We start from the raw sequence: 12,705 nt of genomic DNA on the forward strand, positions 1-12,705 counted from the left end.
AAAAACATTAAAAACATGTAACTTCTGAATAATCATAAAAAAATCCTTATTTAAGAAAATCTTTAAACATCCAAAGAATGAATTTAAAATTTTCCTTTTTAAAAAAAAAAAGATAAAACTGTTAAATTTAAACTTAGTACTGTAAATCATTCACAAAATTAGATAAATGTAGTGACAGTTAACAGAACTAGAAGTATTAGTTCTGTGAAGAGACATCTATTAGAAATAGAGACATTTTAACAAAAATATCTACATACATACATACATACATACATACATATATATATATATATATATATATATTTTTTTTTTTTTAACTCATTTACTCATTTACATTCACGTATTATCCATTTAAATTCAAAAATGTATTTCAACCATGAAAAATTACTGTAATTTATTAATAATATTGTAGTTTTTTATGAATTGGGTTTGTTATTTGTATGATTTGTGACTTTTTGTTTATGTATGATTTTAGGAGAAAAATTGGCCATCCTACAATTATGTGCTCATTATTATTATTATTATTATTATTATTATTATTATTATTATTATTATTAGTATTAGTATTAGTATTATGGGAATCTAGTGATCAGACTATGTATTTTGTCCTGGTGGACATTTAACCAATTATGTACTTATGATGTGGAAAGTTTATTTCTCGGTGATCATTTATTTAATCGCTTTGTTGAATTTGTATTTTTGAACACAGTCATAATAAATTTACTGACCCAGATCCCTGAATTGAGGGAATTATATTTCATAAATGACATGCATTAGTTATTTTTACATTCATGCTGTTGATCATAATGCTTCTACAGGTCCTTATTAATGTCCTACAAACACAGTCCTTCTAGAGTGTCATAATAGCAGTCATAAATTAAACAGCTCAGTATGTACAGTATTTGGTATCAACTGAAAGATGAACATATATTACATCTTCAATGTCTTGGCTATTTTTAGCAGGTTACTCTTATCTAACCAGGACACTATTTAGGGTTGACTGATGTAACTGGTGTGAATGTCTCAGCCAGAAAAATGAACTAAATTAAGTGTGATTTTTACACTTTCACACTTTTTAGGAGCATTAAGTAAAGCAAACCTCCACGCAGCAGGAACAAGGTCACATTACAAACCTCAAGACTCACTGACCAACACAGAATTTAGAAACATAATCCCACAGAAGCGCCGCAGTGAGAATCTGAGACCATGTAGCCACTGACAGACTGTGACGACCAACGGTGACCTTAAGTCTCCATCGTCCCACTATAAATGTCCAGAGGATTGTAGTCCTAAAGAAGAATGAGAGAAGGTGGAGAGCGGAGCAGTTCTGCAAATGAGTGGGAGTTTTTCCTCAGAGCCTGATAGAGTCGACATATTTCAGCCTCACAAACATGATTTAGCCAATGTTTAGTTCAGGAAGTAAGTGTTTGTGTATCAATATCAGGATGTATGATGGTATAAAATCAATGGGGGACAATTCCTTAGGTTTCATTTTTCTGATTTCTTAAGTTGTGTTTGGAAGTTACACAGCTAGCTTCACATTTTACCTTCCTGGGCTTACGGGCAGGTACAGAAAAGCTAATAATTTCCATTCAAACTAAAAGTTCTCCTTTATGAAGTCCAAATTCAACCCCGGCCCCCTTCGCTTTTCACCTCCCCGGTCCTCTAAAGGAAGTCAAGGTGATGGACAGAGCGTCTTGAATAAGGGTGTTGATGACAGGAAGACGAATGAATGCAAAGAGCCAGAGAAATGCCGAAGAAAGAAACAAGATCCTTTTTTGATAAATATAGAATGAGGAGCGAAAGGAGTGTTAGAGAGTTTTAACACTGAGCAGCTGCAGAAGTTGAATGTTACTTGTAATAAAAGTGATACTACAGCAGCAGCATCTCACACGGAGCAGGTATTAATGTTCACCTTCCCCTGGGAAATGTAAAGCGTTTCTCAACCACTCCTTTATGTGTTTTTGTCTCATGCGGACCAGTCTGAGGAACTTAACACTGCCTCCCTGTGGATGACGGCTAACACATCCAGAAACACCAGTCCTGAAAATGAGTGGCAGCTGCAGTTACTGAAACAGAACTTCAGCTCACATTGTTCCAGAACCGACTGTGGCTGTGTGGGAAGTTAAATAATTTCATCTTCATTTCACTGTGATGATACATGATACAGCAGCATACTGTAGTTAATGAAAATGTGAAAAAATTCTACAGCAGAATGGGCTGGTTTGAACCTCTCTTTGTCTTGTGACAGTAAATATTAGACTTTGCCAGATACTTAATAGCATTAGGAATTGTGTTGGCATGTTTTCCCTATTTTCTAACATTACCAACCAAATGATTCATCATTAATCAAAGGAATAATGAGCAGACTGATGGCTCTAAAATAATCCATTTTCAAAAGCCAGCTTAATACAAAAAAAAATTATTTCTGCGTCAATAGCAGTTTAACACAGGCTTTTATTCCACCACCTTTAATATGACGTGTACTGAAATAATCATCCCTGTGGAAAAAGACAGGATGGAAACAATTCAAACAATGTAATCCTATAAATTGGCAGTATTCAGTTATGTACTCATCATAATGTCATTTATCCATTTATGATGAGACAACAGAATAGTAGAAAGAAAACATCCAAAATACACATTTAGGTGGTTATTTTACTACATTTTGTTGATTTGTGTCTGAATTTTTACAATTATGATTCATATATTTAAAGGCTTCTTTAAAAAAAAATGAATTTCAAAATCATCTCTAAGCATCAGGGATGTCCAATATTGGCTTTTTGCTGATAACCGATATGCCGATATTGTCCAACTCTTAATTTCCGATTCCGACATCAGCCAATACCGATATATGTGGGCTATTTAACTAATTTTAGGTAACATCACATATCTCCTGTCGTGGAATTAACACATCATGCCTCATTTTATTGTGATGCCCCATTGGATGCATTCTTAAATGCAACAAGGCATCCCTAGTAAGTACAGGGTGTCCATAAAGTCTCTTTACAATTTTAACAATTTATTAAAGGCAATTAATAAGATATCTTAGCCAGATTTGTTTTATTGTAATCAGTGGTTGTCAAAGTTTTTTCTATCTCATTTAATACACCTCTATATGAGCACCACTAGTTGCATGAAGCACATCAAGACGGTGCTTGTTTTCTTGCCATGTTTGCCGTAGCTTAGCCTCATCAATGGTGTCAATGGCATCAGAAATCTTTTGCTTCAAGTCAGTAATGTCCCGTATCTTTGTTCGATACATGATATCTTTAACATAACCCCATAGAAAGAAGTCAAAGGGAGTGATACCTGGATACACATTGTGCCTTCTCTTGAGGAGTGGCCATTTTTTAGGGTTTCGTTTAACGGTACCTCTTTCACCAACAGGATACCTGAAACACACAATTTCAATGTGATTACAAACTTTAATAAACACTGATTACAGTAAAACTAATGTGGTTAAGATATCTTATCAACTGCCTTTCTAATAAATTCTTAAAATTGTAAAGAGACTTTATGGACACCCTGTATATTCCAAAGGTTTTCACAGAGGGGTTTATTCAGCCATCATTCATAGCCTGATATATTCTTTTTTTTATTCCTGCAACCAAAAAAAAAATCTAGCTGTTGACAGCAATTTCTTGTCTACGATGTGATCGAGATGTAAAAATCTGTGTCTCATTTCATGAAAACAAAACAATTTGAAGTCTATTTAATTGGAGCTTTAATTTTTTAGATATAAAGAAGTAATGGCCTATTGTTCATAATCAACTGAGGATGCTTCACAGTGATAAATCTTAACTCTACCTGTAGTGTCTCTACTTACTATCAGAGGGTGAGCTGGGGTCTCCATACCACTGCGGCTCTAAGCAGGTAAAGTGAGGACATCCCAGTCATGTGAAGAACTCAAGACACCAGATCTGCGAACAGCTACTTGCTTCAGATTGATTACAAAGCCATCTGCTTTTCATACAGGAAATACAGGATTAAGATACAAAAAAAAAAAAAAAAGACTGGCAGACAATGCAGCTCAGATTCTCGCTTTATTGGTCAACTTGATGAAAGACTACAAAACGAATTCACAAAAAATCTCTTTCAAGTAATCAAATCTGTACAAACCTAAACTGTATGGGGTTTTTACAGCTCTGGCTCATATGAATCTGAAGAGTCATATGCATGTGTGTGTGTGTGTGTCGTTGAGCAAGTGCTGCTGAAAAGGTGACATGCACACCTTCCTGTTCAAGGATACGGCGACATCACACTTAAATAAGCAACACGCTGCGTGTGCGCACACACACACACACACACACACACACACACACACACGCACACACACCTGTGTTTGAGATTTTACAGTACAGAGGACAGGGAAAACAAAATACCCCCCCCTCCTCCACAAGTACACACACACCACCTGCTGGCAGATGATCTCCCACTGTCTCCCAGACCCTGCTTTTCAGTCTAATTACTGTACAGACAGACACTGTGGTTTCAACCTTTCCACGGGAAGAGTGGCAAGAGAAAGGGGAAAGTATAAATCTCTAATACTCTCACACAAAATGTACACGTGCACACATGATTTTAATGCTCACCTGCAGACGAGACACGTTTGTGGTCTGCGCACGCACGCACGCACGCACTCACTCAGACAATTCATAACATTAAATGTTTTAAGAAGTACAGATAAAAAAGGAAAAAAGCCCTGGGTATAGGTTTGATTTCTGGCTGTTTGGTGAAAGAAAGGAGAAGAGAGGTAGAGAGGGCAGGAGGGATGGGTCGAAGGTCGAGGGCAAACTACTGGTGTCATTTCTTAGCTTTCCTGGGAGGAGTGACTGGGCGGCCAGAGCCCATGCCACCTCCGCCGCCGTAGAACAGCTTCTTGTCAGCGGGTTTGAGAATCTGTGAAACAAAGAAAAAATTTTAGCCAAAAAAAAAAAAAAAAAAGCTCAGCGGAAATGACTGTGCAAGATGGGTCAGTCTATTTTTCTTGTTTACCTGGAATGAGCACATGAGCGTCTCATCTACGCTCATCATAGCTCCGGCGTTGTCAAACTCCCCGCAGTAGTTTGGGGCTGAGAACAGCGTCACCAGCTGCCTCTTTGCAAAGAACTCATATCCGTCCTCAACCACCTGAAAACACATACATGAAGGGTTAGGTGTTGGAGGAGTGAGGGACATTTCTTTCACACATGTAGTGAAATAAAAGGAAAATGATAGGCGTGCAATTTTACAGGGTTTCTGCAGATATCAACCAGTCAAATTTAATGCTTTTTAATGCCATTTTAATGCTAGACTGTGAAAATTTTAATGCCATGACCGTGAACTCAACAAATTATACACTGGTTTGTTTTTTTTAGTAAAAGATGATTTTTATATGAAAAGTGTGCCTACATTTCACTATTTCTGAATCCAGAAACCACCCCTGACCACCCACTGGCTGCAGTCATTCCCTGAAATCCACGTTTTCCAGCCATTTTTGCTGGAAGTTGCATTTCCCCATTTCCCAGCTCTCCTCCACCTGGTCCAGCCTGCCGGCCACTTTAAAAACATGCAGTTTTTGGCAATTGTACCCGACCAGCTGGAACAGTTATCGCAATGCTTTGGCATGTTTACGCAGATGCAGATATCAGACAAATCGCAGTCTAGAATTATATATTACATTATTATTATTATCAAATATTTTTCTTGAAAACTGCAGAAAGAATTATTTAATGCCACTGAGAATCAAATTTGATGATTTTTAATGCCATTTAAGGCCTTAATTTTCACAAAATCAATTTAATGACTATAATGCTTTTTAATGCCCTGCAGAAACCCTGTTTTAGTAGCTTCAAACATACGGATGGATCGTGAATGCACTTGTTTTACTTGTACAGTCTACCTGGTTATCAGTAAAATTGGGCTGCAGTGTTAATGTGATTAACTAGGGCTGCTCCATAGGAAGTGACAACAGTCAGTCAGTTAAGGAAAGACAAAATCCCCATGATTACTGCATTGTACGTCAGGTAGGAAATCCAAAATTCAAGTGTGAAACCGACAGTTTCCAACAGAACAGTTGTTAGGCCCAGTGTTTGGGACCGGCAAGAGTAAACTCACTGGCTCAGGCAGACAGAATGCTCTTATGTGTGCCCTAAATGCACACAAAGAGACAGATTGGGCTGTTAAAAAGTTAAAACCAGAACACTGAGCTATCAGCAACAGACTGATGCATTCAGGCAGAGTTCTGTAGCTTCTGTGGTAACTTGTAGATGATGACGTGATCGCCAGTTATGATTTGTCAACCCGAGGACATGACCAGGCTTGTTAAAATATTCACTCTCGTTGCTGTTTTTTTCCCCCAACACAATCAGAATGGTTATTCTACTGTTTTGCCAGTGCGGCTGTGGCTGACTTTGTGCATGCACTGGTAGTGTTTATAACGTAAGGCTCTTTTTTAGCTGTGATTTTGCAATGTTTTTAATGTCGCACAGTGTTTACAATGTTATCCTACTTCTAACATTTCTTTTCAACTCTGGAGTTGAAATCTTTTAATGATTACCCTCCGATATATATTTGGGTAACTAAATGATTATCAAAAATGTGTGGCAACTAGCTGAATGGGAAAATCTTTGGTCAGGAGCAGCCCTATGAAAAATGGACTAAAACTAGATACACCCCGAAAAACAAGAAATATTATCAATAGGGCTGGACCCGAATATCCGATCATGACAATGGTATCCGAATATTTATTTTGAGAGCCGAATATTCAGACTGCTCATACTGCTTTATTAGAAGTACTTGCAGCTCTCAAGTGAAAAACATAAGCAGCTGCAGTAATGAGAAGCTGGTAGAAATGACTAGAGTTCAGATCAGAAGATATCAAAATTAAGAGACAAAAATAAGACACACTCACTGATTTAAAGTACGCTAAAATGTCTTCAGCTTTTCTTGACTACAATACTATTCAATGAAACCTAACACAAATTTTTAGAGCTCAATATAGTAAAGGTAATACTACTACTAAACAATACATATTTTAGTACTTAAACTAAATCAAAATCAGGTGCTAACATTAACACTGCTGGGCTGAAGTCCAAATGTGCTTAAAGGATTCACAGGTTGCCTGCTGGTTTCACAGGTGTTACCGATTTCTTTAAATATTAAATAATAGCTGTAAACAATTTACTTGACAAAGGTGCGAACCTTTCGTAATAGATTCAAAACAAACCAACATTGTTGGAACAATATAAACATAAAGACAAAAGGACAATAAGCATAAAACTGCTCTTCATCATTGTAAACTCCAAGCACAAAGAGATATTCTCCTCTCATTGTTTGAATCTTTACTATTTATTTTGTATTCTAAAAAGATCTTTCAGCTTTGAATGTTCTACTGACCTGATGGGCTCGACAAATAAGGTCCATGTCATGTTTGTGGAGGAATTTTGTCACCACGTCGGCACCAAAAGTGAAGGAGACGCCACGGTCGTTCTCCCCCCAGCCCAGCACATCCTTATCTGGATCTGCCCACAGCAGGTCACACAGGAGGCCCTGATCAGGCACATCAGTGGGGCGCATGACCCGTCGCACCTGCTCCATGGATTGGAGGTCTGGAGACAGGCCTAGGGAAGGTAAATACACAAGAGTTTAATGTTAGACAGCAGAAAAAAATGTACGTTTCTTGATTTTCTGACACCTGGGTTCAATTTTATAGCTTGCTTTTATTTTTCTTGACAAGTCAGAAGATGCAAAACTAGGCAAGTAGTCTCAAGCATCTGAGATGGAACAACTAAAAATATGCTTTAAGTATTGTGTTATGTAAAACAATATGATGACATGCAGACTTTCAGTAATACTGCATAATCCTGATTTACAGCTCCTGAAATGTGAATAGTTGCTGCTGTTTTGTCGTCTTGCATAATTGCGAGCTGAATATGTTTGGTTTTGGATTGTTGGTGTGACAAAGCAAGACACCTGAAGATGTCACAAGTTTTTATTAACAATCAACCAAAAATATAAACTATAGATTAATCAACAGTCTGTTTGCACTTGGTTTATTAAATTAAGATTCAATGAGAGGTTAAAAACTACAGATTTTGCATTCAGAATACCACCTTTTTATTGTGTATGAACATTAAACATGAGCGATTAAAAAAATGGATTTAGACTTTATCTGATATGAGCTCAATAAACAAATAACTCAAGCAAACATACAATAGTCAGTGGGTTTGGTCTTATGTAATTTTATATGCTTGAAGCAAGAGGTGGAATTTACCCTCTTCCTTATCAATGTCTGTTTACATATTTTGCATAGTGGTTCTCAAAGACATGAGCTGGCTGTGGATGACTGCTGGTGCCACTTTGTCTGAGCTCTTAGGTCAATTTTGTTTTCATTTTCTGTATTACAGCAAAACTAGCAGACATTTGTGAAAAATAAACAACTGTGTTCCTTTCATTCCGTTTTAAATATGGTTTGAAATCAAATGTCCATATTTATTATGTTTTAATCTGACCTGTCTTTACATATTATGGAAATGTCTAGAGCATTACGCAGAAAAATCTTCTTAATTTGTCTTCCTTCTGTATTGGTACTACAATAATTATTTGAATTTATCAGCTATTTAAAACCCTTTTCAGCATACAAAAAATGTGTTAGTTTATGAACAGTGTTAGATCCAACATGATTAGAGATCACAAAATGCACTGGACTAAATGCATGACCTATAGTACCTTGGCACACCTGTAGTCCAGAGTGTCGCAGCCATAGGAACAGAGTGTTTAAGTTGTGCCTGCATATCTATAGCCATGTCTGCTGGTACGGGGGAAAGGATATATATAAATATAGTCAAACATGAAATCTCAATCCCGCACAGCACTGCAGGCCTTTTCCCATTATGTTGACAGAAGCAACAGAGCTGAGGCGAGTGTGTGTGTGTGTGTGTGTGTGTGTGTGTGTGTGCGCGCGCTCTGGATGGAAGCCAAATTAGCTGTTTGATGAGGATACCTCCATGGCAACAGAAGATCTTCTCATCAACAATGGCTGCAACAGGCAAACAGTTGAAGCAGTCGGTGAAGGTCTTCCACAGCTTTATGTTGTATCGCCTCTTACCTGTGGGAGGAAAGCACACTTACTTTGTCACAATCTAATCTTGAGACCTGTTAAATCAGCAGCACCTATTGCATCACAGTAGAGGCACATTTTACATAATCCTGGCTCTGTGAATAGTGAGAGCGGGTATGTGATAATTGCTGCCCATGCTGCCCTGATCATGCTCATTAGCCTGAAGCCTGGTGTACTGAGAGGTTCTCTGTGTGCTTTGTTACTACTAACAAATCTGTTTCCCTGTAAAGTTTAAAAGAGCTGATTCCCAACTGATTGCAAAAGTAGGGTGCAGCGCTTTTCTGAGCATGATAAAATAGTTAATAATTTGTAGATTTATTGTAAAAAAAAAAAAAAAAAAAAAGAGCACATTCTGTTTATGGCAACACAATCTTAACAAACTGGTAACAGTAGCAGCTGTTGCACATGGAAAGATATTTTGTTAATGCTGGTAAGCTTTTGTGTGCCTCTTTGACTGTTTTTAGATGTTGATGGCAGAATAGACTAATATAGACTAATTTTGGTGAACATCTGGTGTACCATATCCAAAATAATCATTATAAAACAAGATGAAATGATCATTAGCTTTTTTAAAAGACAACTGATTTGTTGTAAAATTACTAGATTCTTAAAATAATAACACCACTGACCTAACTGTACAATTCTATGCAGCAGTGTAGGCAAAACAACTATCAGATTCAAATAGTGTTGGTGAATGTCTATCATTTCACTGATAAACATTCATTTCTGGCTACACTTTGCTTCTCACTTTGTTTTGGCATATACAAAAAAAATGTAAATGACTATCAAGACATGACTCTCAGGACCTATTGTGTCTGACTAACATTTTTAAAATCACAGATAGTAGTGATGATTACAAAAGTAACCACTAAAATCAATGTCTGTGTCAGTGTGACTTACACTCATCATAGAAGCCATATATTCTGTTAATGGAGGCGCACTCATGGTTCCCTCTCAGCAGAAAAAAGTTTTCTGGGTATTTGATCTTGTAAGCCAGCAACAGACAGATGGTCTCCAGGGACTGCTTGCCTCTGTCTACATAGTCCCCCAGGAACAGGTAGTTGCTCTCTGGTGGAAAGCCTCCATATTCAAACAGCCGCAGCAGATCATAGTACTGCCCATGAACATCACCTGGAGAGACAAGCAGCATTAGAGTGGAAACAGTGTGAATATCGTGCTGTGTGTGTGTCCACAACAAAGGCTAAGGGACTTGGATAGAGGTACAACAACACACGGCATCCGGCAAATTAACCACAGCATTTCATGCCATGATTGGCCTAGCAATATTTTAAATGAACACTGTTATCTCAGTGTTGCTTGACTTGAGGTGTGATGATGAGAACTCGTTGAATGTGCAAGCTTGCGTTTAGAGTGGCACTGCTGGTGACTTCTTAATGTTCAGCAAATTTGTCTTGTTCCTGGAATCTGCAGGCCGTTCCTTTAAACTAGCATTTAGTTTTAAGTGGCATCAGCAGTATGACACAGGAGGGCAATTCCAGGGGGATTTGAAGTGCAAAACATCACTGTACAGGCAAGCCAATGACAGTGTATTCCTTCATTTCTGTTGCAAGGTCACAGCTATGCACTGTATTCTGTCCTGAAACAGTAACATGGTTTTCCTTTGTCTAAAGAACAGTCTGTTCAAAATTAAGTATAATTCGAAAATCGCTCTGCATCTGGTTCCATGAATACACTGAATAATTTGAGTGTAAGCCTTCTCATAATAGTCCAGCACTCTAAGCTACAACAGGCATCTAGAGTGTTTGTAAATGCTATGTGACCACACTTGAGAATTCCCAAGACTCTAAAGAACACAACTAAGCCTCACCACAAATCTTGAGGGGCGCCTCAAGTTCGAGCAGGATTGGCTGGCTGAGGAAGATCTCCCGGGATTTGAGGCAGAGACCACGGATTTCATTCTCTGTCAGCTGAACATTTTTGCCAGGTCTGGAGCCTTTCACTATGAGGAAAAAATGCAACAAGAGTCATAAACAGTGCAGGGGAAACAACAGTCATTTACCGGCACAGTTTTATATTCAGTCTCATTTTTATAGGAAGTAAGAAGAATACGATTCACTGATAATGGCGCTAGCATTATTTACAGTATTTCTGACAGAACATTCATGGGAAATGTCGTATTTTTTTTCCTATTAGGGAAAATAAATGCTAAAATAGAATTCACATGTTCTGTGCAAAATATGGCATACTGCCATGCACAGTTGGCACGATATTATTCAATCTGTTACTTCCATCAGCAGAACTATCACAATTATATAAACCTTAACAATAAAATGTGAAGAAAAAGGAGCACAAATTGATATATTGAAAATTTTACAGCGCAGCGCTGAAAGAGGAGTGCTTATTTATAAACATAATCTGAAAATGCCCTTCATAAACATCTCAGATGCTTTAGTTTTTTGGTGATAATTTTTTGACAAATCTACTATGGTCCATGAGTGCAGTCAATGACCAGAAATAAAGATAAACCCAGAAATTGACCTATAAATAGTGAACATTAGATAAACCCAGATGACTCTCTGATAACACCCGGTGTTATTTTAGCGGGATACGGTGAGTTTTCTGAATCACACCCCTGAGCACGGTCAACAAATACAACTGTGTAAATTCAATAGAAAATAAATACCACAGGACTACGGAGACTGTGAGCGAACTAAAGAAGTCACATGAGAGCACATAGTAATAAATTTACACTTTGACGCTTTAACTTTCATTTTATAAACAGTTATGTGGATTTACAGCTTGACCATTATGTGAAAAAGCTTTCGGTTTCCAAGAAATAAAGCCTTTGTGCATTGATCCTCAAACACACGTACGTTACAGACAACAACATTTTAAAAGGCGTACATTGCTTCATTCTTTTAGTGACAATACAAGGTTAACGACTCCAACTCTTGACGACACCCTTCGCGCAAATACTGCCTTAGTGTATACATTTATGATACTATGGTAGGAAAGTCAGAACAACACGTTAATTTGCTGCGATATGGATGCTACTGACTGTAATCATACACAATTCAAATCCTGTGCTTCGTTTGTAAGAAACGAGACATGAACTCAATTTGCTAACATAGCATTGGCGGCTATCGTTGTCTAGTCCCCATTAGCTAAAATGGCTACCTGGTGAATAAATATCAAGCGAAATACTGAGTCTTACCTTCGAGCAGACGCTGTATAATGGAGTCGATGTTCAACTTGTCGGCTTCTGCCATGCTATTCTCCTATTCTGGTCGGTTTCTAATAACTCCTAAAAATTCAAGACGTAATGACTATTAACTGACTACCGAGTTACCGTTAGCCCAACTAGTTTAGCGTTAATCGGCTATCGTTAGCCCGCTAGCTAGCTAACCTTGGGGCAGAATTGGCAACCTCACAATTTGAGGCCGGGTGCTGAATAGTTAAAGATGAGATGGTTGACATGTACTTCAGAAATTCGTATTAGTCAGCTATTTTCCATGAGATATCCGAATTTACTTTAAAATAGTTTCTCGTGACAACGCTATTTCTGTCGTAGCTACTAGCACCATGCCATCGACAAAAAAAGGCTAGACGAGCGTTAGCTCAAAGCGAGGTTGAACGGAAGT

The 12,705-nt window shown here is 37.8% G+C and overlaps 1 protein-coding gene across 1 annotated transcript; it reads right to left on the minus strand.

Annotated features, from left to right (window-relative positions):
- Positions 1–4,033: 4,033 nt before the first annotated feature.
- ppp1cab (protein phosphatase 1, catalytic subunit, alpha isozyme b) lies at positions 4,034–12,683 on the minus strand. The gene is made up of 7 exons (XM_023270466.3): positions 12,279–12,683; positions 10,932–11,063; positions 10,004–10,234; positions 8,987–9,091; positions 7,381–7,604; positions 4,999–5,133; positions 4,034–4,902 (listed from the first exon to the last, which is right to left on the minus strand). Exons 1-7 carry the CDS (start codon positions 12,331–12,333, stop codon positions 4,807–4,809), a joined length of 978 nt encoding a protein of 325 aa, XP_023126234.1. The 5' UTR covers positions 12,334–12,683; the 3' UTR covers positions 4,034–4,806.
- Positions 12,684–12,705: the final 22 nt, after the last annotated feature.

The sequence above is a fragment of the Amphiprion ocellaris genome, chromosome 18, assembly GCF_022539595.1.
Source record: "Amphiprion ocellaris isolate individual 3 ecotype Okinawa chromosome 18, ASM2253959v1, whole genome shotgun sequence".
NCBI classification, from domain to species: Eukaryota; Metazoa; Chordata; class Actinopteri; family Pomacentridae; genus Amphiprion; species Amphiprion ocellaris.